The sequence below is a fragment of the Lissotriton helveticus genome, chromosome 4_1 (assembly GCF_964261635.1).
Source record: "Lissotriton helveticus chromosome 4_1, aLisHel1.1, whole genome shotgun sequence".
Taxonomy (NCBI): domain Eukaryota; kingdom Metazoa; phylum Chordata; class Amphibia; order Caudata; family Salamandridae; genus Lissotriton; species Lissotriton helveticus.
Window position 1 is genome coordinate 2,027,364,185 of NC_136063.1, and position 27,145 is coordinate 2,027,391,329.

The following is a 27,145-nucleotide window of genomic DNA, read 5'->3' on the forward strand; positions in this document are numbered from 1 at the left end:
TAACAGTGTTTCTAACAGTGCTGTACTGAGATGACCTCCACACATTGTTCAGCATCATGAAGGCATTCCTGGCCTTATTCAGTTTGCTCTTGATGTCACTGACTTTCCTTCCATCATGTTTGATATTTCTGGCTAGCTAGATGAACTCTTCAATCATGGAAAGGACCACTCTATCTACCTTGATTGGTAAAGGGGTTGGGAAGTTAACTTGCATGTCTTCTGATGCTTTCAAGCTGACCTTCGAGCCCACTTGCTTTGCATAGATGTTGAGGTGAGAAGTATTTTCCTGCATATGCTGGTGTGGGTGAGAGAGCAAGACTAGGTTAACCATGTAGTTAAGATCCTCCTGTGTAAAGAATAAGGTCCACCTGCTGCCTGTGGCTTGGACTTCTCTAGTGCGTGACTAGGTTGAAGAACAACACTGACTTCATGCACCCCTGTCTTGACTTCAAAGCTATATTCACTATCTTCCACCTCGTATATTCAATTATCATAGAAACTCTTGATTAGGAGAACTATATGCTGTGGTATGCCAAAAGCTCTTGGTATACACCAGATTCTGTCACAGTGGACACTAACAATGGCTTTCTCAAAATCAATGAAGCTGATGTATAGTTGTCTCTGCAGCTCCGTGCGCTGCTATATAAGGCAGCGTAGAGTAAGGATTTTTTCAACACACTCTCTACCCTTGCAGAACCCACACTGTACTTTTCTTAACTGCCTGTCCACAGCAAAGGAAATGAGAATAATAATTATTTTCACTCGGATTTACTTGGGAGGAACCGAAGGGTGATTCCACATTAGTTGTTACAGTTAGTTATTGCTCACTTTTTTGGAATCTTGATGATGATGCCTTGGTTTCAGTTGTCTGGTACTTACTTTCCCTCCCAAATCGATGTAAACAGTGGATGGAGGATCTTGGCTTATAATTCCAGTGTCTGCCCTGAATGTTTCTGCATTTAGGTTGTGTTGGCCAGGAGTTTTTCCATTCTCAAGAGATTGGATGGCAGTGAAAATGTCTTCTTTCTCTGGTGAGGCGGTGTTCATATCCAAGTCTGTCGCTTCTTCTTGGGTGTGCGCTTCACTTGCTGGTACTGATCTGTTCAAGACATCTTTGAAGTGCTCGGCCCAGTGTACTTCCTATTCTTTCTAGGGGTGTTGAATGTTTCCCCATGCTTGCATAAAAGCAGCATGTGTTTGTTGCTGTCCATTGCAAACAGGTCTATATTTGGCTTGCCCATGTTGAATTATTTGATTCAGTACACTGTCTTTCAACTTCCATTTGCAAAGTCTTGTAATGTTCTAGTGAGGTAATCTGCCTGATTATTGATAGATATTGTGGACAAAGGGTTTATCGTCCGTATTTTAGTCAATGGGGACACTCACTGGTGGAGGCAAATAAGTTGGAGAGTGCCTCTTATTCTTCCATTTTTCTGGTGGAGACTTTGAGGAATTTTTAAAGAGTCTTTGTCTTGCCTTCCGACCCCATGTTTTTCTGAACAGGATTCTTTAGGCTTAGAGCTAGCTTTAGAGGATTTTGAGTCATCAATCTTTCTATTTTCTCTTTCCTCTCCAAGTGAGAGGAAGGAGCCCTAGTCTTATCTCCTGAAGATGGCATTCTAAGGTCTTGTTCTTCAGGATCCACCTGAGTAGTCTTCCCTCTGTATCACTAAGGGTCTTGGCCTGAGTAGTCTTTCCTACCATGCATTGAGGGTCCAGGCTAAAAATGTTCTGCATGTTTTAGTCTTTGGCCTTGTGATCGGGATAGAGGCAATAGAGGCATCTCTTGTGAGGGTCATTAGTGAAAACCCATATTTTCCCAAATAAATCACATACCTTGAAGAGGTTTCTCTTACATGTCTCTGCCAATGCCATTTTTCAGAGGCAAGAGAGCAAAATCACACCTAAAGCCCAGCAAAATGGTCAAAAGGTGGCTTATCTGTTTTCGGAGGGTGAGCTAAGCTCTGGAATTCCCTTTCATATGACGTAGAAATCTGAGGTGTGAACTCCTTTGGGTAAGGTGAGTCACAGAGCACTACCACCATCTCACTACCTGGAGATTGGGCTTTTTTTTTTTAAAACAAGGTGAATGTGCTAATAAATGAAGCACTGCTATGGCTGTAACAGCTATCATTGATGACTGGGAAAGATTCAAGGATGTGAATCTAAGAAACATCCAATGCTGGAGAATCTATATATTCCTTATAGGAAAGTGGGATCTGCTTCTATGGTTCCCCAAACTTTTTGCCTGATGCTAAGCGGTATTTGACTAGTCTGACTGTGTTCCTGCTAATCAGAACCCCTATCTATCTGCTTTCTCCCTAAACTGTGGAATTCAGTATGTATGTATGTATGTATTTGAGCTTATAAAGCGCACTGCTACCCGTCCGTAGGTTTCCTGGGGCTGTATAACTCTGGGGAACCCGTCCTGGCTTTCCCTGTGGGATGGTCCCTGCTGGGAGTCCCCAAGGTGGAGCCAGGCATCCCCGGAATTGATGGGGCCGTTGTGGAGATTAGGCAAGCTAATGCCCAGAGTTGCCGAGTTGAAACCCTGATTAGAGTAAGCACCGAAGCGAGAATTATCGAGTCCGCTGACCCAAGTCCACGACCCTGCCGCGTCGGGAATTGAACCCTGGTCCCGGCCGACTTCTGCTCCCGGGTCTGCCGCCTCTAACCAGTGAGCAACACTACTCCACTATGGAACCACAGGTCTGCCATTGCAGCCTGTGTAAGCTGGTGATAGCACTACTTTCTAAAGATACAGGCTTCCTATATCTAGGGTCACTGCACTTAAAACCTATTTCACCCCTCTAACAGGACTTTGCAATCATGAAGGCAGGGTGCTTGGTTTCTAATTAAGTGGGTGCCCTTGCATAAGCAGGACTCCCCTGCAACCTACGGAGCCCATTCTCCTGGGTTGTCAGTGAAGTACGAGTTACTTACCTTCAGTAACGATGCATCTGGTGGAGACGTTGTCTGGTAGCAGATTCCTTAACTTAGAATATCCCCAGGCGTCAGACTGATCCGGAAAATGTTTTGCAGGAGCACCTCTGCGCGCTGGGGGAGGCGCCACACGACCCCGCCCTGACGTCGTCCACGTATGTGACGTCAGCGAGGTCATATAAGACCCTACCGGCGAGCTGACATCAGTTTTCTTCCGAGAAGCTTTTCCGCGACACAACACGGAGCTACCAACCAAAACTGTGAAGGCATGAAAACAGTGTGCAATGGATGAAAAATCCATGAATAAAGAAAGAGTGGCGCATGACACCGTTTATAGAAGACAGAAGTAGACAGGGTCTATGAAAGCGGTGAGAAAGAGCCCCGCAAGTGAAGCAAAGACCCCTCCCAAAGTGTAACAAGGGAGAATATCTCAACAGACAGAAATAGACTGTCATTATCATTCAGAATAGAGCACAGAAAGAACAACAGTCTTGTGCACAAAGGCAGGAAAGACTGGTACTTCCCCTACAGTAGTGGAGGTGTGAAACAGATCACCACCGATCCCCAAAAAGGACGACTAAAAGGAACCCAGGACCCTGACTCAATAGAGAAGGCGGAAGGATGGGAAGGCAATAGGAGAGGAAAAAGAGTCTCTTAGCGAAGGTGAATCAAGAAGGTACCATATTACATGAAGAAGTCCCTAGAGGGAATTGGCTGTACATGGAGATTCAGAAAGGGACGCAACAATGTGAACTCCCCTAAGAGAAAACCAATGGCACCTAAAAGAGACCAGTGGAGAACACCACTCTGCAATGTCCTCGCAGAACGAGGATGCTGGGTGGGCGTTCAGGAATCTGCAGCTAGACAACGTCTCTACCAGATACATCGTTACCGAAGGTAAGTAACTCGTACATCTGATAGACACATCTAGCCGCAGATTCCTCAACTTAGAATAGATACCACAGCCATACCCCAGGAGGGAGGTGGATTTGCGACAGGACAACAGAAAGCGTCAATCATCTGGGCCGGCAACCTGGTGACGGACAATGAGTAAGCTGTGGCGGAAACGCAAGACAGTGCCTCAAGCGGCTCGGAAGAGCAGACATAACAAGATGCAAGACATCCAAAAAATGCCAGAATGGCACAGGACCATACCCGCATAGAAATGACAGGTAGAAACAGCGCCAGCCATATACCAGAAGAAGGGAAGAGAGAGAGGAGAAATGGGGAACCACTCTCAGCTTAACGGTGCCCTATATGGACCCTGACCAAAGGACGAGAGAACACGAGAGATGCAACCACATGAAGAGATGCAACCAGAGCCTACCAGACCAGCCTAAAGAAAGAATGTTGGAGGAGCATCTGCCAAGATCCAAAGGGCAAGAGGCAAAAACTGAGTAATGCTTTGAGCACAACAAGCGGGTACAAGAAACACACGAAGTGCACACCCAGTCCCAAAGGGGAGAACAGGGGTCAACAATAGCAATGTAAACCCTGCTGAAGCAGGCCACTACCAACACAGCAGCAGGCAACCGGCTGCATAGACCTTAAGGTGGCATGGCTAAAGAAAGCATAAGACTGCCAGACCGTGCAGCATGAAGGTCGAAAGAAGAATGAACCCACAAATACAGACATGTCAGGAGTAGGCCAAGGACAACTGCAATCAGAAGGGCAGCCCCTCAGGCATAGCTGACATACAGTAGGATGACACCCAGTAAAGAGGCACATCCAAAGGACAGGGCAACAGAGGTACAAAAAGCCCCACGTACAAACGAGGGGAGAGTCTCTGAATCCGAGACCAAACCCTCCAAGTAGAGGAAGGTAAGATCAGTACAGTGTCTGAACACTAAGAAACAAGAGCAGTCGAAAAACTGGGCAACCCAGTAAGTAGAAGCAAAGAGGAACTTTATAGGTAAGTAGCAACAACTCAGAAAGGCTCCTCCACACATTGCGACACAGGTCCAGTCCTTGCAGCCTCGAAAGGAGGTGGCGACCCAACAAAGAGAAAGCCATGGCAACTGGCATGTATACATACATGCAGAATATCGAATTCTGTAGAGACAGAACTAGCCAGGAGCATAGAACATGTCCACACTGGATCATACCCAGCACGGTAAGGGCAGGCATTAGAAGCGGGGAACTTGAAAGAACACAGAGAACACCGTATAAGAGACCACCAAGGGCGCATGGAGCATACAGGTTCCCCAGGCCCTCTGGAGGCAATCAAAGCTATATAATAGCATTCAAGTACCCCACATGGAGTATGCACACCCCAAACATTGGCGGAACACCTCAGAGGACAATAAAGCCAAGCCAAAGAGCGCAGTAACGAGCTGAACCCACGAACGTGAGTTCCGAGCCCTTTGCCATTACCGATCCTAGCCATACGACTCAATACCACAGTCAGAGGAATAGACACAGCAACCTGTGGAACACTGCCACAGCAGGTCAACAGTTAGAGAAAGCAAAACTCATCCAAAGGATGACAATAAAAGGGTAATTCCCCTTGTAGACAGTAAGTCGTAAGGCTCACAGCCCATGCTAAACATAGAGCACATCTAAGGAATGCGAAATGAAAAAGTACCACCAGAGAAAACAGGCCTAGGAGGACCTAAGTGGGAGGACGAAAGCCCGCAAGGAGTAGCTGAACCGCCGACTCAGCATGATCATCAAATAACAAAACCCCATTAAAGGGTAAGTCAACCAGCCGTTCCCGGATATTTTCAGGGAAGACGCTGTCTCTCAACCAAGCGTGACGCCTTAAGGGAACAGAACCCGCCGTAGCTCGGCCTAAAGAATCCACCGTATCTAGGGCTGAACATATTGTGAATTCGGCGAGATCACAGCCTTCCCGAAGGAGGTGAAGGAGATCAACGCGAGCACCTTCAGAGGTGGTAGGAAGCAAATACTCTGCATAGTCCCACAGGGCAGAGGTAGTGTAATGATGAGAAGTCCACAAGTGATGTAATATGTAAGAGATACTTTAATCCAAGATGTACAGAGAGACCCCACCAGGAGCATCCATCATGGTGCTCAGCCCAGCCAACTGTGAACTCTTCAGGCAGATCACCAACATTCTGATAGATGCATCACATGAACATTCTATTAGAGGTAGAGAAGGACAGCATAGAGAATAATAAGATACTACATTATCCTCTCTTCTTAACGGAAAACAAAATGCTAAAAACAGTAACGGAGAACAAGAGAAAATGAAAGCAAGAGAATTGAGCAAAAGCGGAAAAATGAACAGCAAAGAGAAAATATTCATAAAAAGAGGACAAAGAAAGAAGAATGGAAAAAAACGTATAAACCATCCACCCTTCTTACACCATATAAACCATCCTCTCTTCTTACAGAACTTTAAAGAGAAGAAAACAAAGGAATGCAATAGAAAAGAGAAGGAACAAAAGAAACTTTTGTTTCAAGAAAAAAGAAGATGAGGAAAAGTAGAGGTGAAACCTCATCAAAACACTATTACCTCTAAGCAAAATACAAAACGTAATGCAAGAGATAACAGTGCAAACAGTTGCAATAAAAATAGATCAAATCTGAACATATTTAGCATAGAAAGCATAAATGCACATAAATAGAGAAAACATAAGCTAAATTTGTGGATGTAAAACTTTAAAACTTAGACTCTTAAAAATGACAATAATGACAATAATGTTATAGGATTAGAACCTTAGCATAGCTCCCCTGAAGGAGACTAAAATACGCACACCCAAAAGGGCATAAGACAAAAATAGACGAGGTTCGTGTGGACAACTGACATAGTGCCAGGTGGGACTAAAACCCACTACTGTAATTTAAATTAAGTAGATGGGACTATAACCCACTACAATCAAAGGGGACTGAAACCCATGCTAAAAACATGTAAATTAAGTAGATGGGACTATAACCCACAATAAACAAATGGGACTAATACCCATAGTAAATACAAAGAAACTGCGCACGTAGGACTAAAACCCACTGCAAGCAAATGGGACTTGAACCCATCGCAAAAACATTGCAAAATAAACAAATGGGACTAAAACCCATAGTAAACAAATGGGACTGGAACCCATAGCAAATTAAACTGGTAGGACTAAAACCCACAGTAAGCAAATGGGACTGGGACCGAATGCAAAAGAGTGAATGGGACAAGGACCCATCACAAACATTTATGTAACACAGATGGGACTAAAACCCACTGCAAAGAAATGGGACTAGAAACCCATCGCGAAAGGCACTTAAATTAAACAGATGGGACTAAGACCCACTGTAAGTAATTGGGACTAGGACCCATGGCAAAAGACATTTAAATAAAACAGATGGGACTAAAACCCACTGCAAGTAAATGGGACTGTTACCCATAGTAAAAACATTTAAATTACACAGGTGGGACTATAACCCACTGCAAAGTACGCATCCCAAAAATATTTAACCAAAACATGTGATCAAAAGAGCAGTTGGGACTACAACCCACTGCAAGTGCAGACTAGACACTGTTGTGCACAAGTGAGAAACATGACATGCATGTGTGTTGTGTGCAAAACGAAACAAAATGGCAAACAGGTCACTAAATAGCACACATATACGCATTTGCTATAACTAGACGCCGGAGCTCGATACTTGCCCCCGAAAAATAGTTTTAATTTGAGAAGATAAACACAAGGAATCCAGAAAGAGTTCCATATTGCTCCGTCGTTATCATGAAGAAATGCACACAGTAACTTAGATTCGTGATGGGTTTTTTTGTGTGAGAAAATTCTTTACTTGTCTTGCTGTCAGCTGCAACGTCATACCATCGAGATACACTTCTCAAGCGTGAAGAAAATCTCTCAGTCTTGTCCAAAGTAAACATGGCACGCACAGATTTCATCGAGGCTCCGAGCGTAGTGACAAATTACCTGAATAGCGCTGGTTTGTCATCCAAAACAAATATGGCGGCACGCACAGTGACGCAAAGCAGGATGGTTCACGGTGCTTCTTTGCACCAAACCGCATCAGCAGGCAATGGGTACAGTACGTCAGAGGAGGTCTGAGGAAGCATCGTCACAGAGACACCGATGAAGGCTCTGAAGAAGACAGCAGGTGAGAGCGTGCACAATGATAGTCACGCGCTGACTTTTAAAATGAAGAAAAGCAGTTGAACTGTCGAGTTTCAGTAGCTCAATTTTCGCCCAAAAACACAGGAAATGATGATTTTAGAAAAACGAAATCTCCCCAAACATTAAGCAGTGGCAAATGACGGTGGTAAACGGGTGAAACAAGCAGAAATCACCAAACAACGTCCATTGTTTACTCGAAAACATGGGCCCAGTTCTGTAGAAAAATGCCACCAGTTCTGTAAAGAAATGCCTCTTCTTGGCAAAGACTTTAAATAAATAACAACAAATAGTGATAAGTCACAGCTGCCAAATGTATCCATACATGAACAGTCATCTAATCTTCCAGAGAGATTAATGCTTACCCTCACGTGAAGGCACAGCACAGGATGAGCCAAAAACTGTAGATATTTGGGTTTACTCTTGAGGGCACAGCTCCAACACAGTATATAGTAGGCTCTCCTTGTAAATAGGACAACAGGCAGAGTTGGCAAGTGGAATGCTTACCCTCATGTGAGGATACAGCGTGAGTCCCAAAGTCAAAACAATCAGGCTTACTCAGTGTGAGGGCACAGCTCCAACTTAAAATTTGTAGACTCACTGGTACACAGGACGACTGCCAGACTGCTGTGGGCGACCGGTTGTGGGTCGCTGGTGGGGTCATGCTGGCAGTTGGGGTAGCTTTTCTTGTTGCAGGAGGTCCTTTCATGGTTTGTAGTTTCCTTTCTTAAATTTCAAACGGTTTGAAGTACTTCCAGACTTGACAGGTGTAGGTTCTTTCTTAAGATCGTCGCCATAAATGTAATGATGAGAAGTCCACAAGTGACGTAATATTTAAGAGATACTTTAATCCAAGATGTACAGAGAGACCCCACCAAGAGCATCCATCATGGTGCTTAGCCCAGCCAACTGTGAACTCTTCAGGCAGATCACCAACATTCTGATAGATGCATCACATGAACATTCTATTAGAGGTAGAGAAGGACAGCATAGAGAATACTAAGATACTAGAGGTAGCCCAAGCCAAAACACACACTGTATTTAAAGACCGCAGGGCCGCACTAGTAGATGCAAAGATATTCCTACCCCACGACTCAAGCCACCATGACTCCCGAGAGGGAGGAAGCGTTAGAGGTGGCAGGGAGGGGAAAGCAGTCTGTAACACAAACCCCTGCACATCAGGATGGACAAAAAGGCACACCGGGTCGCGTGGAGCTGGACGGTGGCAGTGCAAAAGTGAACGAGCCACCGGGTCACCTGAAGTAGGCCGGACCCCAAGCCCCCAGAGGGCATCATAAAGGGAAGCCTCAAAGGGCAGAAGACGCTCCACATTGCCGGACCCACGGTGAAGGACCTCAAGCAAGGGGTCCACAGACAAAGGGGCAGCTGGGCAGTGCCCTGACTCCACGTGGACCGAAGAGGACAGTAGGCCTGACCCACACTATGTACACACAGGGGTAGTGGCTTCTTATAGTGTTAGGAAGTTGTGCGTAGAATGGATGAAAACCTCAACATTAAAACTGGTGAAACAACACCTATCCCTTCGAGCAGACAACATGGGTCTTAGGGATTTCTTGTTAGGTCCCAAGAAACCGTGTAAGAAACCCTTCTTGTATGCCATCTACAATGAACTATGGAAAGTCTCCCAAAGGGATGCTGCTGAGAGATTACGTGAAATTGATAGGATTAACATAGAAAAGGCCCTAGCTGTGGTAGACAATGGTATGACCACACTTTCTTAATGTATTTATTCACGGAGCAACATTGTGTCCTCGGCAATCGACATAATGGAACAAGATTTGTCTATTCTAAAGAAAGGGCAATCTCAATTGCACTCCATTATGCGTTTAAGCTGGACGCACCAATCACTGCGTTCAGGCCACGTACCATGGTGATACATTGACAGTACAAACCTGTTCTTGGTTTACAATCTGACCGACAGACAGTTTACTATGGCACGCAGATATGCACCATACACCATGCTGCTCAGTGAAAAATGTTAGAAGTTACCTTTCACTGTAGCAGAGTCACCGTCTACTGAATGTTTAATTCATGGCTATATCACACTGCCAATCACAACATTTCAGTTCCAATACTGCCTTAGATACATCTAAGCAGGCATGTATGAAGCAGTGGGTGAAGGGTTCATTCAAGAAACCTGGGAGTTACGTATAGATATAGGTGCAAAAAAAAGGAAACTGAAGTTTTCTTAAGAGGTAAAGACTGCGGGAAGGCTTTAAGCGGGTCTTTAGTGTGCAAAGAAGTGTCTCTTTATGGAATGTGTAATGCGTCGAAAGCGAACTTATCATGCTTCTTGAAAGGCTCCCCAGCTGCAGTGATTCATCCAGTTTTTGAATTATTTTTGAATGGAAGTTATTTAGTGCTGAATGATCAAGGCTGTTGTGGAATGATGCCAGGCATCACATATCTTGTTCACAGTAAACTTCAGGGTTGTTTGCAAGCAAGTATTGTTTACCCTGGCTCGCACAGTTAGGGAGGCACCACTGTTGCCTTCACTGAATGTTTCCAGTATAAGGTTTGATTACCTGAGCAGACTGAAAGCCATGTTGTTTCAACAAAATGTTGCCTTAACTTCAGCCCGAGAGGCTTTTGGTCTCCAGATTGCAAGAACTTCAGCAGAGATACAGGCTCTGGTCCCTACAAACTTCCCGATCCATTTCAGAGAAATGGTTGATAGAATCTTTAACATATCTGATACAAGTGGGATTGTACACTTATTTAAGTGACTTGGATCAGGTCTCTTAACCACCTTCCAGACCATTTTCGGAGTAATTCCAGCCTTCATACACTCCATACTTGCTAGCGGTTTTTGAGGGCTTCCTTTGGTCCTGCTTTCGGTAGCGGGTATCCTGATTTTAATACTCTTGCTTCACAATGGACGTCGTAATCCCTTACAAAATGGAGAGAACACTGCTGGAACGACGTTGTTGTGAGCGCATGGTGTTCTACCTGACTATGCCTCGACTTAGAGAGCTGAGAGAGCATTGGTTCCGGTCTTTCAGACCAGTCTGGCTAGACTGTGTCCTATCTGTGTTCCGTTGCCTCTTCTGCGGATCTGGACCTGTGTCTGACACTTCCAATGGTTGCGCCGCCGGACAGAGAAGCGCTACTGGAGCCTTTGCAGGCCCACACATGCAGTTGTCCACAGCGTATTACCATGCTGATGACAGCATTTCTAAAGCCTCCAAGGGATGCTTCCGCTCCTGTTGAAAGGTATATCGGCTCAACTCCAGAAATGCGGGCATCGGCATCGGCATCAGGCATGCAGGCATTTAACTCTTCCCTGACAGCTGCCGTGGGACCCAGCGATGGCCACCTTTGCTCACTGGATATGATACTGGAAGTTCTTGAGGGTCTGCCATCGGCAGATACGATGATCAGCGATGTTGAGTCTTCAGCACAGGATTCTTAAAACAATCTGGACTCTCCTGTGCTGGGAACCGTTTGGCAACTTTTTAAACATTTACTAAAATTGAAGGTCGAAACTGACTTAGTTTTTTTTTCTTCTCTGCTGTAACTGAGCTTCATGGCTTTCAAAGTGCATAGTGCAATAATCACAATATATACAAGTTTAGAGGACCTTACGAAAGTTTTTTTAGGGAAAAATGAATTTTACTAATTTTAAGGCTGTTTAACCCCTTGCGTGCTTCTGTCGGTCAACGGCCGTCGCGTACACTAACTTCGTAGTGCTGCGCACGTCAGTTGGCCGACATGGCCCCGCCCACTTATTGAACCCGCCGCACGGTAAACGGGTTAAGATGCTTTTTAGTATGTTTATTATAAGTGATTTTTATGCCTTTTTAGAACATTAGCTTTATCATTACGTAGCTGACCTTGTTGACCTTTCGATGAGGAGTGGGTCTCATGTCTTTAAGGATAGTCCCATCATGTATACCCCATTTTACATACATTGTCCCATCCACATGACCCTAACGATTCTAAACTGGTGACCTTTTACCTAATAGCTTGCGCCTGACTCTTCGACACCAGGCTCTTAGTCTTCTACCAGAATCCCTGCACCAGACGTACATAAACATGTCCCTAGGCACAGCAGATTTATTCTGTATGAGGGTCACCACTTTTCTTCACCCTTGGCCAACAGCCAGCTGTGCATGATCACACTCGTTTAGAGAAGGATTGGTGATTGTTTTCAAAACATTTATGATTTTTTGCAAAAAATCCATGATTATTTTAAAAACATATCGATTCCAGAAGAAACCCTGGAGTGACCACTTTAGTATAAAAGACCCTCACTCCCCCCTAAAAATTACAGGAGAATTCCTTCCAAGCTGAGATGGGGGTCCTGCAAGCCAAATCATCGACACACAGCGGTCTGATATCCCTTGCAGGTTGTCATCCTCGACGCAGAGACGGGGTCCTTCGTTCTAAACCATCAGGTGAGGGGCTGGTTCATCACTGGGGGTTTCTTGGCTACAGATACACCTATCTATACGCATATACACCTACACATCCAGGTTATGCTAGGTACGTTTTAGCAAATTACTTAGGGCGCGCATTTTAGGAATATGGAAGCGCTACTGTTCTTATCTGAACTGTTTCTGTTCATCTTCTTAGCACAGTGGTAAACATGTATCTACCATTCACTATATTGGTACTAGCAATCTGTTTCGTATGCTTCTTTCTCCCGATTGTCACAGCACACATGTTTTACACAAGGCTGCCGCTGGGCCAATAAATACTTATTGAAACGTCCTAAACACCATCCTGTGTATTTTCTGAGAGTAAGCAAGCAGGAGTGTCTGAGCGAAAAGTACTGTACTTTTTTCCATGATCCCTGAGGAATCAGGGATGTCCCGTTCAGTGGCTGCCAGAGAGTACCTACACCATGGTAGTATACAAGGGGGTAGTAGTGGCACTGGAGAGCTAGGTGGTCTAACAGCTGACATATCCTTTGGGGGGTGTCAGGAAGCGGCTGGGACACTAAGCCCTCAGTTTAGGTCACCCAAAACATGCAGGTCCCGGGTACTCCTAGAAACTACACAACAACTTGTTGGAAGGGCTGACAGGAGTACACAACATGAAATAGCAAGTCCCTGACTGTCAAAAAAAGCTTCCTTTTCACACATTTTCTCCTTTCTATGATCTTCCAGGATTGCGTTAGAAGTGTAGTTGCTTGGACATTTCACAATGATACATCTTGGGTTATCTGAAGGGAAAATGTAGCCTGTGGTAATTAACCCATTAATACAAAATGCGCAACTCAATTTACTTGGGCATTTTAACAAAAACATGTCACAAAGCATTCTGAATTGGTAAACTGACTGAGAACCTGAACGGCTTAGTGCACACCTCTGCCTACTGTGACCTGGTTAAACCTTTTGATCATAGATGAGCAAACTCTCTAGCCTTATAATGTACTTCTGCCATATAAAGCTTGGACAGCTAATACGATCCCTGCCATCTGGCAGTAAGAGGGATATATGAAATAGTTGCCAACTAAGTAATCATAAAGTGTCTCCAACATGAAATCTAGACTCAGATACTGAAAAAACGGTTAACAGTAGCAGACAAACAAACACTTTAGAAAAGAAAAGTAGAAGATTTTGAAAAACAAAACCAGGGGAAGGTATTTTCCCCAAGGACTTCTATTGAACTAGGGGTAATATCAGGTGGGAGACAACTAAAAATAAAGCCAAGTTTTGCTTAAAAAAAATCTGGAGTATCCTGTCGGAATCGAGTCTTTTGGCATGTATACAGTAAGCATACGACTATATTTATATACAAATACTGAAAACACCGAGAGAAATATAAAAGGAACAGCACAACAAAATAAGTATGCTGCTTAAAGATCTGCATATGTATAATATAAAAGATATATTGACAGTATGTATAGTGTTTATCGCAAAGACAGGGACACACTGTTCAACTGCTCAGTATTGTACCTGAGAAAAGCAGCCAAAGCTCTCCTCTCAGCGTTTCCGGAATGCCTCTTACAACCAGGTCACGTGTTCTCTTTGCCCGGAACATGCTTACACCTCTTCCGCATTCTCTAAAAAGGAAGTTCCAGGTCTGTTCTTTCATCTTTTCTTTCAACTGTGGATAATAAAAACAAAATGAATGTGCCAACAATTTAAATGGGTTTCAAGTATATATTTGTGCATAGTAGTGCTATGTTAGACTTATAAAGCAATACTTTATCATGTTTTAAGTCACTCATTTACTTTCAGGTTTGTACAGACAGCCACAAACAAAGAGAGTGGCCCTTTTAACTTATGAGTTTGGGGTTTGCGATGTGACGAAGGAACTGCTCAAAGGAGAGCTTGTTAAAGGAGATATGTTCTGACACTCTATACAAGATTGTGTCCCCACTCTGGATGTTGTTGAGAATGTCTGCTGCTGCGAAGACATAGGGAACATAAATGTCAATCCAGCACTATAGGGTATCAGAAGGACGCTCTCAGCTACTCTCAGGACAAATTTAAAGGGGAACACTGGCAGCCCCAAGTCCCTAAAGAACAGAAGACTCCAGTGAAGGAGAAAGAACAATAGTGTCTTCTCTCTTCCTGAGTGACCATAGAAGCATTGTTAATCCCAAAGGAATCCTCATTTCATGCCCAGTGCAAAGGCAGGCATGCAACACATCTGTTATAAAAATGGTGTATGTACCATTTGTCATGATGTGGTGAAGGTTAGATATTCCTTGATATGTAAATCCATAGATTCAATGCTTCCATTTTCACAACACTGTGCAGGAGGCTGAAAAGGACATCATCCACTTACCATTTTTGGATCGAGGTTCTCTGAATCTTGGGGATGAAAGACAGTCATCAGTGCTTCAGTACTCACTGCCTTGCTGTTGCCTTTCTGATCCGCCATTGACTGCCCTTCATAATAATTTGTCATATCAGGATCGAAAACCTGAAAAGATCAATAAAAAAATTTGACACAAAAAAAAGAAAACCTGAAAAGAAACGTGGATACATTGATACAGCCCTTGAATCTGCAAAAGCCTTTCAATTGAATGGATGAACATTTTTATTTCATTCTGTAAGTGCACCAATGTCTACACAATGTACATTATTTAATTATTAACTTTTTTATATATCCTTGTTTTGCTCCTTGGTGTGTCAAGCTCCTTATATATATATAGCGCAATTTAACATGAGGCTGTGTGGCAGGCATGCATTTAACTGTGCAGGAGTACACTGGTAGCAACAGAAAATGTAGATAATATAGAGTCAACAATTTAGAGGAGGAACAGATGAAGAGGAGAAAAGCAAGAAGAGAGAAGGAGTAGTTTCTTACCTGTAACTCCAGTTCTGTAGTAGGGGTATCTCTGTGAGTCATAATCTGTGAATAGTACCGCCCATGTGCGTGGACCCCGGAGCAATCAAAATAGTCTCTTAAGTTGTCCTCTGACAGTAACAAGGCTACATTGGCCAGCACTTCATCCTGAAGTGAAAAAGGATAGCCAAATAATATAGAAATTTACACATTTTACAGAGTTTCACACATAGAGAAACACCCCTTCACAAAATCCTTTGTCATGATAGAGAGGAAGGGTTGGACAGACAAGCCCCATAGGCTGCCATTATGTGTCTTGAAAAGGGATACCTTTAAGGAACCCTCCAGAGACCCTCGATATCCCATAATACACAGCCACAGGCAAGTTACTTTCAGTTATCTTTGAAGGTTCATTAAGCCAGGCATGTAGCATCCAGGAAAAACACAGTTTCTTCCACCGGGGAGGAGGGTGGGTCGCTTATGACTATCACAGAGATACCCCTACTACAGAACTGGAGTTACAGGTAAGAAACTACACCTTCTGTACTAGGGGATATCTGTGTATAGTCATAATCTGCGAATAGAATGGCAAGCCCATCCCAAACAACCAACCCAGCGGTGGAAGAAACCTAGAAGAGAAATCCTTACTGAGCAAATAAATTCCTCAGCGAAGCCTGCCCAACTTGCGCATCTGTCCTGGCATCAGAATCCAGGCAGTAATGCTTAGCAAAGGTATGGACAGATTTCTACGTAGCCGCCCTACAGATATCTGCAATGGGAACGTTACGAAGCAAAGCTGCTTTGCCTCTAGTCGAATGAGCCTTAGGCTTACCCCCTAGAGTCTTGTTAGCCTTTTGGTAACATAGTTGTATACAGGACACAATCCACCTAGATATGGACTGTTTGTAGGTGGCAAGACCAGTCCTGACTGAACCATAATTAACAAACAACTGATCTGACCTACGAATGTCCTTGGTCTTATCCAAGTAGAATTTCAAAACCTGTCTCACATCAAGTGAATGAAGGGACCTCTCCGCCGGAGAGGAAGGATGTTGAAAAAACGTTGGTAAAGTGATAGTCTGGGTGACATGGAAATCCGATATCACTTTAGTGAGAAAATTCGGGTGAGTCCTCATGACAACCTTGGAAGCATGAAATACAGTATAGGGCTCCTGACAACACAGAGCCTGAATCTCACTCACACTGCGAGCCGGTGTTATAGCCACAAGGAAAGCCGCCTTCCAGGATAAATGCTGTAAAGAAGCCTTATGAATAGGCTCCTTCATCAACCTAGACAGCACCACATTCAGCTCCCACGGAGGCGAAGGACGCCTAATGGGGGGAAATACCTTCTTCAAATCCTCCCAAAAATCTTTAATAACCGGTATTTGGAGAGTTTGTCAAGGTCATTTCCTATACGCAGTTAATGCTGCGAGGAGAAACTTCATTGAATGGAAATTAAGGCCAGATTGAGCTAAATGCAGCAGGTATGGGAGGATGACCTTTTCCTTGCAGGACGTGGGATCAGCATTCTTGGACGTGCACCAAATGCAGAACCTCTTCCACTTGTAGGTGTAGGAAGTCCTTGTAGACTGTCTCTTTGCCTCCTTGAGTATCTCCATGCAGTTGTCAGGCAGGTTTAAGTGTCCATACTGCACTAGCCCAGGAGCCATGCTGCCAAACTCAACGATGAGAGGTTGCGGTTCACCATCTGCTCCCCGAACTTCGTGAAAAGGTCCGGCCGGCATGGAAGCCGCAGATGAGGCTGGAGATACCGGTGTAGCAGGTCAGTGAACCACCACTGCCGAGGCAACTCCAGAGCAATGAGGATCTCCCGGGCCCTGGATTGGAACAGCTTGATCAACACTGCTGGAATCAGGGGAATGGGCGGAAAAGCGTACAGAAAGCTGTTCCACCAGCTGATCCACAGTGCATTCCCCAGAGTCCCCAGTTGCTAAAACCTGGAGGCGAAGTCTCGGCATTTGCTGCTTTCGGCGGGGTCGAACAGATCTATTTCTGGAGTGCCCCATCTTGCGAAGATGTTTCCTAACACCTTGTCGTTTAGGACCCATTTGTGGTTTTCCTGAACGAGCCTGCTGAGTGTGTCCACCTGCGCATTCTGCACACCTGGTAGATGGGTAGCCGTTATCGCCAGTGCCCTGGCCAACAGCCAGTGCCAGATCGCGTGCGCTTCCTGAGACAGTGTGCGCGATCTCGAGCCCCCTTGCTTGTTGAGTTAATACACTGTTGTGTTGTCCCTCTGCACAAGCAGGGAGCTGGTCCAGAAGGACGGATGAAAGGATTTCAGCGCCAAACGAACAGCTCGGAGTTCCAGAAAATTGATGTGATACGTGGTTTCCGTCTAGGACCACGTGCCTTGGACCTGGAGATGGTCTGAATGCGCTCCCCAGCCCTGGAGAGAAGCATCCGTCACAAAGCTCTGTAGAGGAATGTCCTTGTGGAATGGAACCCCCTTGAGGAGATTCTCTGCTGAACACCACCACTTCAGGGACTGCTGAGCGTGTTGAGACAGTCGAATCCTGTCCTCCCAGCTCCCTCGTTTCTGGTCCCACTGATCCTCCAGACATTCCTGCAGCGGCATCATGTGGAGGCGTGCATGTGGTGTGAGAAAGATCCAAGAAGCCATCGACCCCAGGAGAGAAGACACCGTCCTCACTGTCATTGATGGAACGGACATGAGTGTCTGAGCCTTCCAAGGAACGATAAGCGCCGCTCCTCCGAAGGACACACGCTTGCTCTGAGAGTATCGATGGAGGCTCCCAAGTACTACAGACACTGAACAGGAGTCGGGACAGACTTGGACATGTTGATGTGCAGACCCAGTTGGTTCAACAGAACAGCCGTCTTGTTGAAATGCAGTTGCGCTTCCTGGAAGGTGGATGCTTTGATCAACCAGTCGTCCAGGTACGGGTAGACAAACACCTTGTTCTTCCTCAGGTGCGCTGACACCACTGCCATGCATTTTGAAAACGCCCTGGGTGCAGACTTCAGACCAAACGGAAGGACGCTGTACTGATAGTGATTGGTGCCGACTAGGAAGCACAGGAACTTCCGATGCTTCTGTGCAATGGGAATGTGGAAGTAAGCGTCCTGCAGATCTATTGCGCAAAGCCAGTCTCCTGGATGCAGCGGAGGATAAATCCGGTGCTAGGACAGCATGCAAAATCTTTCGCAGCGAATCCATTTGTTTGCTGGTCGCAAATCCAGAATGGACCTGAACTCGTTTGTGTCCTTTTTGCGCACAAGAAAGAACCTTGAGTATATAGTATCTTTGAGATGGAGGGACGTCTTCTATCGCCCTTTTTCTTCACAGGGTATTGGCCTCCGCTTGAAGTTCGCGCAGCAGGTATTGTGAGCGAACCGGTGGAATAGCTGGAGGAGGGCTCAGAAAACGTAGACTATATCCATTGCAAACAATATTCAGCACCCACTTGTCCTGAGTAATTTTTCTCCACTCTGCCAGGTAGTTCTGAATGCTTCCCCCCACCGGAGTGGGTAACAGAAGAGGGGGAAGTAATCCCTCAGGGCTTAGACTCAGCCGGGCCCTTATTCCCCGACGCAGACTGCTGGTTGCCTCTGCCCCTCCCACGCCTTTGGAAGGGCTGCCTCTGACATTGTTGTTGCTGCTGCTGCTGTTGCTCAGCTTGGCGACCCTGCCCGCATTGGAACCACTGGGAGGAATAGCGCCGTTGGTAGGGACGGAAAGCCTTCCGCTGTTCCTTGGGCTTCTCCGAGCCCACAGCCTTGAGTGTCTAAACTTCCGCATCATGCGGGCCATTTCCTCATCCGCATGGGTCCCGAAGAGCGTGAAACCCGAAAAGGGCAGGTTGGCAATCCGCTGCTGTGCTTCCGGCTTTAGGGAGGTAAGCCACAGCCAGGCGTGCCACCTCAGTCACACCGTGACAGTATCCATGGGCTGCTAGGAGAGATGTGTCCTTCATTAACAACCTCCTGTACGTCCTCACGTTTTTCCCTCGGGAGGAGTTCAATAAACTGCTGGAGAGACTCCCACAAGGAGCGGTCATAGCATCCTAAGAGGGCAGTCGAACATGCTGCCTTCATGGCTGTGGATGCTGTACTGCAGACCTTCCTTCCCGCTGAGTCCAGCCTTCGGCTCTCCTTGTCCGGTGGCACGGTAGACGATGGAGCCGTAGAGTGCTGTTTCTCTGCCGCCACCACTATGACAGAGTCCGGAGGAGGATCCGTCCGCAGGAATGCGGGGTCCGAGTCCAGGGGCCTGTATTTCTTCTGAAGTCGAGATGGAACTGACTTCGCAGAGGCAGGCGTCAAGAAAAGTTCCATAGCTGGTTCCTCCAAACCAAGCACTAAAGGAAGCAGGGGACGTGAGAGCTGCTTCCGCTTCAGCGTTTCAAAGATCACAGAAGTGGAAGGGGTAGGCGCAGTCAGCGCAATCCCCAGCTTAGCCGCTACCCTCAGCAAAACATCATGGAAGGTAGTGATGTCATCAACTGGACATACCCTCGTGGGAGGGGAGTCTGACAAGGACGGCGAATATCTCCCATCACCAGAGGAATCAGTGTCCCTAGTGTATCTGGATTGTGATCTCTCCCGGTGGTGACGATGTCGAGACCTGGTGGAAGATCTGCGCCGGCTACGAGAACGATGTCACGTTCTGGAGCGAGATCTCGGCCGTCTGGGCACAGGCGGAACCACTGGCATCGGTGGTTGAGGTGGCTGTGGTCAGAGGTGGAGGAGGAAGCAGAGGAGTGGGAATCCGAGGCCGTGGAGGCGACAGACGAGGGACCACAGGTTGGTCCATCCCCGGAGACCTAGTTGATGAATATGTCCTGCAGTATTCGGAGTCCGGTGAACGAGTCACTCTTCTCCTGTTACGGGCCAGCCTGGAAGAAGGTGCCCTGGAGGCCGTGTCCCTTGATGGAGACCGCCTGTGTCGCTCCGACTTAGAGCTGTCAGATGTAGAAATGCTGACCACAGAACTTGACTCGCTCCTGGAAGTAGTCCTCTTCCTAGTAGTCGATTTTCTCCTAGACGTCGATCTTCCGGACGTCGACGGCGAAGATCTTCTCGACGTCGACCTGCGTGTCGACATTGACGGCGAACGGCGGTGTCGCCTCGACGGCGAGCGACGATGTCTTCGGGACTCAGATCAACGACGATGGTGCGTCGACATCATCTGCGAAGTCCTTGACGTCGACCTCGTCAGAGGTCTGGAAGTCCTTCCCCTCGACGCCGAACGTCGATGTTGTTTAGACCCAGAGCCCTGGGTCGACGGGGAACATATCGTCGTCATACCTTTCGACGTCGACGTTGTAGCCTTGACCGACCGGGACAGATGACGTTTCTGGGCCTTCTTGTGACTGGGGTGCCCCCCAGAGGCCGATTCGTGGGAAGTGGAAGCAGATAGATTCCCTCCACGCCCCGCAGTCCCACCTGCATCCTGATTTCTTCTCTGCTCTAGGCCTTGAAGAAGAATCTTCTCCCTGTCATGCAGGGTCCTCCTGGAGAATGACTTGCAGATGACACAGGAGTCAGGAATATGAGAAGATGGAAAACAGAGTATACACACTCTGTGAGAGTCGGACTTGGCCTCCATCCTGCCACACTCAGGGCACTTGTCAAATAAAGCTGGCATTTTGACAAGAACGAGGTGGCTGAGCTGCACAAAAAAGGCAGCAAAAGGAAGAGAAAGACCACAGACGTCGAGTGAAACTTATCAAAAAGCTCCAAAAATTGAAGTTATACCAATAAAGGAAGAGCTTAATGCACCAGGGTCCTGCTAGCAGGAGCCGGAAAAAGACACTGAAAGTAACTTGCCTGTGGCTGTTCATCATGGGATACCGAGGGTCTCTGAAGGGTTCCTTAAAGGCACGGTATCCCTTTTCCAGACACATAATGGCAGCCTATGAGGCTTGTCTGTCCAACCCTTTCTCTCTATCATGACAAAGGATTTTGTGAAGGGGAGTTTCTCTTTGTGTGAAACTCTATAAAATGTGTAAATTTCTATATTACTTGGCTATCCTTTTTCACTTCAGGATGAAGTGCTGGCCAATGTAGCCTTGTTAATGTTAGGAGAAAATGAAAGACAAATAATGCAGCCTAAGTGTCTATGCAGGACTGCAGAAGAGGACAACTTAAGAGACTATGTTGATTGCTCCGGGGTCCACGCACATGGGCGGACTATTCACAGATTATGACTATCACAGAGATTCCCCTACTACAGAAACAACAACATACATGAAGAAGGGATCTACAGGATTCATTCGGAGAAAGTGAGGAAGAGGGAGTCATTTAACATTTGAATTCTTTATGGATGGGAGCATTTTTAAATTTTTCGGTAAAGTGCGTCTTGATGTTGTCTGTTAGGGGACCCATAAAAAAAGGGGGTGAGGGGGAAACACCAGAGGACGATTTCTCTGCTGCTGAGTTGGGTTTGAATCGTCTGATTTCTAGAAATAAGATTCTTCGCTCCTTAAGGTGTGGTATGAAGGGAAGAGGTGTGAAGGGAAGAATAAAGATAGGTGGTTTAAGTTGGAGGGCTTTGAATGACATACAGGCTGGGTGGAATTTGACTCTTGCCTCCAACAGTGGCCACTGGAGGTCTGTCAGTACTGGTGTTATGTAGTCAATTATACAGGTACCTGTGATCAAATGCGCAGCAGAGTAAAAGTGGGTTTTTAGTTGTGCCGGTGAGGTTTTTGTCACTCCAGTAAGTAAAGCATTCCCATAGTCATTTTCGGAAATGACTGACTTGGATGATTAAACAATTCCAACTCTTCCGGCATAACCCAGAGGTGGACAACTGTGGCCGCCATTTTAGGTACGGCGCGTTCTAGTTGTTCTGGGGGTTCTGCGTTCAAATATGCACGTGGCGCGGAGGTGCATCGCCATTTGGAGCTGGTTATTAGGAGTGTGATCTCTTGCACTCTGCACTTTAGTTAAAGTCTGCTTGTAGCGCTTCCCCATATTTTATTTCCGTCTTTGTCCCGATTTTAAAACTGAATTAGCTCCTTTTTAAAATTGCTTTTGCACTTTACTATTGAATCTGTATATGTTTGAAAACTTGAATTTGATCTGTGTTTTTTTTTTCTTTCTTTTTTTGTGGATAATCACACAGTGGTCAGCAGTAGTAATACATTGATACATAAAAGACATCAATATTTACATTGCATGTCAACTTCACGGCCAGCATGAAAAGATCAAACCCCCTGTACTCCTGTCAACTCTGACCATGAATTTCTGGGGTCTACACCGGTGGAATTTCTGTGAATGTATATCACTGCGTACTGAAGTACCACCCTCCTCCCATACCCGGTCTATTCCCCCCTCGCCTCCCATCCAACCCCTTCCCCCTCAAGAAGGGAGCGGGACTCGGGGCCTATTCTGTCTTTTAATCTGACTCAGAATCTGCCTGGGTGTCTACTAATTCTCCCCTGTATTGCCTCCAAGGCCCAACACTTTCTCCCATTTCTTAAGGCATCCTCTACTCTTATAAATAACTCTTTCCGCTCTTTGGCACCAATCAGTAGATTTCTATCCAGAGAGGTGCTGATCCAAGTCACTCTTGCCCTAGTAATGTCGCGTTTTGACTACACCAACTCTCTATACACTGGAATCCCTGCTTACCAATTATGCCGGTTGTGATTGGTGCAGAACCAAGCCGCAAGGCTTGTTTATAGCCAGCCAAAATCCCACCACATGAAACCATTGCTCAAGAGTCTTCACTGGTTCCCCGTGACCCAACGCTGTCTTTTCAAACTTGATTCAGAAAAGGGGGTGGTGATGAACAGAGTGTCTGAATTAAGCAGACCACTCTTACCCAGTCCAAAGATCAGGGCTTGATCCATCACCGTTATTTATCTCACTGCCCCATCCCAGCTCAGAACCTGGCTATATGCAAATTAGTCTGTCCCTGGCCCAGTGCATCATGGGAACAGGGCAGACCAAACTACCAAGCCAATTCTTCACCAGAAAGGAGACAAGCTACCGGGGACCGGTTTCTGGCATTTCAGCCTCTTCGGCCCGGCTTGCTTGAATCCTGATGGAGCAGTGAGAAAGGGACTCATGTCTGAGTATACCCTGCCACACCTATAGTGGCCAAAAACGATTCAGAAAAGGGGGTGGTGATGAACAGAGTGTCTGAATTAAGCAGACCACTCTTACCCAGTCCAAAGATCAGGGCTTGATCCATCACCGTTATTTATCTCACTGCCCCATCCCAGCTCAGAACCTGGCTATATGCAAATTAGTCTGTCCCTGGCCCAGTGCATCATGGGAACAGGGCAGACCAAACTACCAAGCCAATTCTTCACCAGAAAGGAGACAAGCTACCGGGGACCGGTTTCTGGCATTTCAGCCTCTTCGGCCCGGCTTGCTTGAATCCTGATGGAGCAGTGAGAAAGGGACTCATGTCTGAGTATACCCTGCCACACCTATAGTGGCCAAAAACGATTCAGAAAAGGGGGTGGTGATGAACAGAGTGTCTGAATTAAGCAGACCACTCTTACCCAGTCCAAAGATCAGGGCTTGATCCATCACCGTTATTTATCCCACTGCCCCATCCCAGCTCAGAACCTGGCTATATGCAAATTAGTCTGTCCCTGGCCCAGTGCATCATGGGAACAGGGCAGACCAAACTACCAAGCCAATTCTTCACCAGAAAGGAGACAAGCTACCGGGGACCGGTTTCTGGCATTTCAGCCTCTTCGGCCCGGCTTGCTTGAATCCTGATGGAGCAGTGAGAGTACTCTGCTTAATTCAGAGACTCTGTCCATCACCACCCCTTGTTGTAAATATTTTTGTCCACCCTAAGCGTGGAAGGGTATACTCAGATGTGAGTCCCTTGCTCATTGCACCATCAGGATTCAAGCAAGCCGGGCCGAAGACGCCTGAAATGGCAGAAACCGGTCAAAAAAACCCGGAAGCTTGTTTCCTTCCCAGTGTAAGAATTGGCTTTTGTAGTCTGGTCTGCCCTGTTCCCATGATGCACTGGGCCAGGGACAGACTAATTTGCATACAGCCAGGTTCTGAAACTGGGATGGTGCAATGAGCTAAAAAACGGTGTTGGATCTAGCCCTGATCTCTTGACTGGGTGAGAGTACTCTGCTTAATTCAGAGACTCTGTCCATCACCACCCCTTGTTGTAAATGTCTTTTCAAACTTGGCTGTTTGATCCACAAAGCTCTTTCGTTCCATGGACCTGTTTTCATTGCCACTAAAATACAGCAATATGCCCCTTCCCATGAGCTACACTCCTCTAACTTGAATCTATTGAACCCCTGCCAATTCAAACGGAAAAAACACAGTGGTCTAAGATTCTCGACTTATGCGCCACAATTCTGGAACACCCTTACCCCTGAATTGCACCTAGTAACCTCCTATTTTAAGTTTAGGAAATCTCTTAAGACATGGCTCTTTTCCCAGGCCTACAACTAATTAATTCTCACTGTGTCTATCTAAGCAGTTGTCTCCGCTCAGCGCCAAGAAACTGTTGGTGAACGTGCGCTTAAGAAGTCATTTTATCTTTATCACATCAACGGAAACGTGGCTTAACGAGCACTCGAATCCGGCTATTGAATTAGCCATTCCCAGAGGGTATAACATTTCCAGTGCCGATCGTAAGGAAGGTAGAGGTGGAGGTACTGCTGTTGTGAAAAGTGGATTCTACTCCGTGGCGAGGTCTCGGAAATCGGGGATGGAGAGGCTCTTGATTTCTCTATTACTATTTCACCACATTGCACGCTGGGGGGCATTTTGGTATATAGGCCTCCCGGCCCTGCTGGTCCATTCCTGAAAGCATTAGAGGAAGTGATTGTTCCCAGGGCTATTCGACTTTCTAACTTCCTACTCCTTGGGGATTTTAATATCCACTTGGATCAAGTGGATGCGAGGCACACCCGAGAGCTCTGTGACTCATTGAGTCTAGCCCAGCTCGCCCAGTGGATTAGCTCTTCGTCACACCGAGGGGGTCACATTTTAGAACCGGTCTGCTCTAATTTCCTGCTAAGGGTTAAAGAGTCTTTGCAGGTATCTTGGTCGGACCATTTTTTGATTCAGTTTTCATGGACCATTGAGATTATCACACCAGTTAGCAGCCTCAGCCAGAGCAGGCCATCTCATAGAATAGATCCTTCTGCCTTGAGTTCGGCCCTGCTCAGGGCGCGGGCTCCTATCGCTAATGATTTGAGCGGTGCTCTGGAGTGTTTTTCGAGCTGGATCTCACAGGCGGTGGCCTTAGTATCTCCCCCCCTCGCCCATAAGCGAGGTAGAACCTCCCACTCAAAACCATGGTTCTCTAGTGAACTTAAAGAACAAAAGCAGCTTTGTAAAATGTTGGAACGAAGCTGGAGGGTGGCTTATTGTCCCCTCGCAAAAATTGCTCTCAGAACAGCTCAGAAAGACTACTATGCTGCTATCAGTATAGCCAAAAGCCACCATTATGCGGAGCGTATTTATGAGTCTAAAAACAACGCAAAATAATTTTTCCGATTTCCAGAGTTTTGTTTCCGCATGTACTGAGCATATTACCTTCCTACCTCCGACACATGGTGCAAAAAATTGTCCAGGTTTTTTATTGATAAATCCAGATGATTCAGGCCAGCTTGGGACAAGGAATTTCTGGCCAGGTAGGAGTTCCTTCTAAAATGATCTTTGGTCCCAGCGCATTCCGATCTAGTTCATCCCCTCTCCTTAGCGGAATTTTCTTTGATAACTCTCCAGGATTCATTGACAATTCTCAATTCGTTAAAATCCGGACCTCCGGCGGACCCCTCTCCGGCCAGACTGTTAGCTGCCGTGGCAGAGGTAGTTAACCCTGATCAATATGTACCTTCAGACAGCTACTGTACCCTTGGAATGGAAGCAGGCCAAACTTCTTCCTCTACTTAAAAAACCTTCCTTGGACATATCCTCTCTGGCTAGTTTTCGTCCCATCTCACTTCTGCCTCCCATCGCAAAGGTGTGTGAGAAAGCGGTGTTTAGACAACTGTCTAATTTTGTTGAAACATCTGGCCTTCTACACCCAGCCCAATCAGGGTTTAGGCCCACGCATAGTACCGAGACGGCGTTGGTGGAGATGTCGGAAGCGATTAGAGAGTGTTTGGAAACAGGTGGTTGAGCGGCCTTGATTTTATTGGACCTCTCTACCACCTTCGATACAGTACCACACTCTCAACTTCTCGCCCGCCTCACTAGCATCGGTATCTCGGGTCAAGCATGGAATTTGCTTAAGTCATTTCTAGAAGACCGCTCACAGCAAGTATGGCTTCCTCCCTCCTCTTCGGCTCCTCAAAAGCGGTCTACAGGAGTACCGCAGAGATCAACTTTGAGCCCTCTGCTGTTCAATATTTATGTCACCCGCTGATCTATCTTGCAGAGGAGCTGGGAGCGAAGATCATTGCTTATGGGAATGACACCCAGCTCCTCTTCACTTGGAGGGAGGCAGATACATCTCCTGTCCTGCCCAAGGCCTGTCTTACGGCAGTTTTTGAATTGCTGGCTCGGGCCCAGCTGAAGTGTAATGAGGAGAAATCTGAGGTTCTTCTATATGGGTCTTTTCCTTTGCAGTTTAGAGAAGCCCTTTGGCCGACGAATTACCCCCTACCCAGCTCTGTGGGTCAGCCAGTTAAAAACCTAGGTGTCTGGTTTGATGAAGACCTTAGTTTTACTACACAATTAAAGAAAGTGGCTGGACAATGTTTTGGTACACGAAAGATGCTTGGGAAGTTTCTGCCCCTGCTCCCCAGAGCAGCTAAGGCAATGGTCACGCGGGCACTGATTCTTTCACGTCTGGACTATGCTAATGCATTGTACATAGGTCTGCCAGGCTTCCAGCTGAGGAAGCTGCAAGT

At 46.3% G+C, this 27,145-nt stretch overlaps 1 protein-coding gene across 1 annotated transcript in view; it reads right to left on the reverse strand.

Annotated features, from left to right (window-relative positions):
- TBC1D8B (TBC1 domain family member 8B) overlaps window positions 1–27,145 on the reverse strand; it is a 1,086,956-nt gene that overhangs the window by 532,864 nt on the left and 526,947 nt on the right. Inside the window, exons 8-9 of the mRNA XM_078688663.1 lie at window positions 14,793–14,930; window positions 13,955–14,105 (exon numbers count right to left, since the gene is read on the reverse strand). Of these exons, the coding sequence (XP_078544789.1) occupies window positions 13,955–14,105; window positions 14,793–14,930 (289 nt within the window). The remainder of the gene's footprint in view (window positions 1–13,954; window positions 14,106–14,792; window positions 14,931–27,145) is intronic.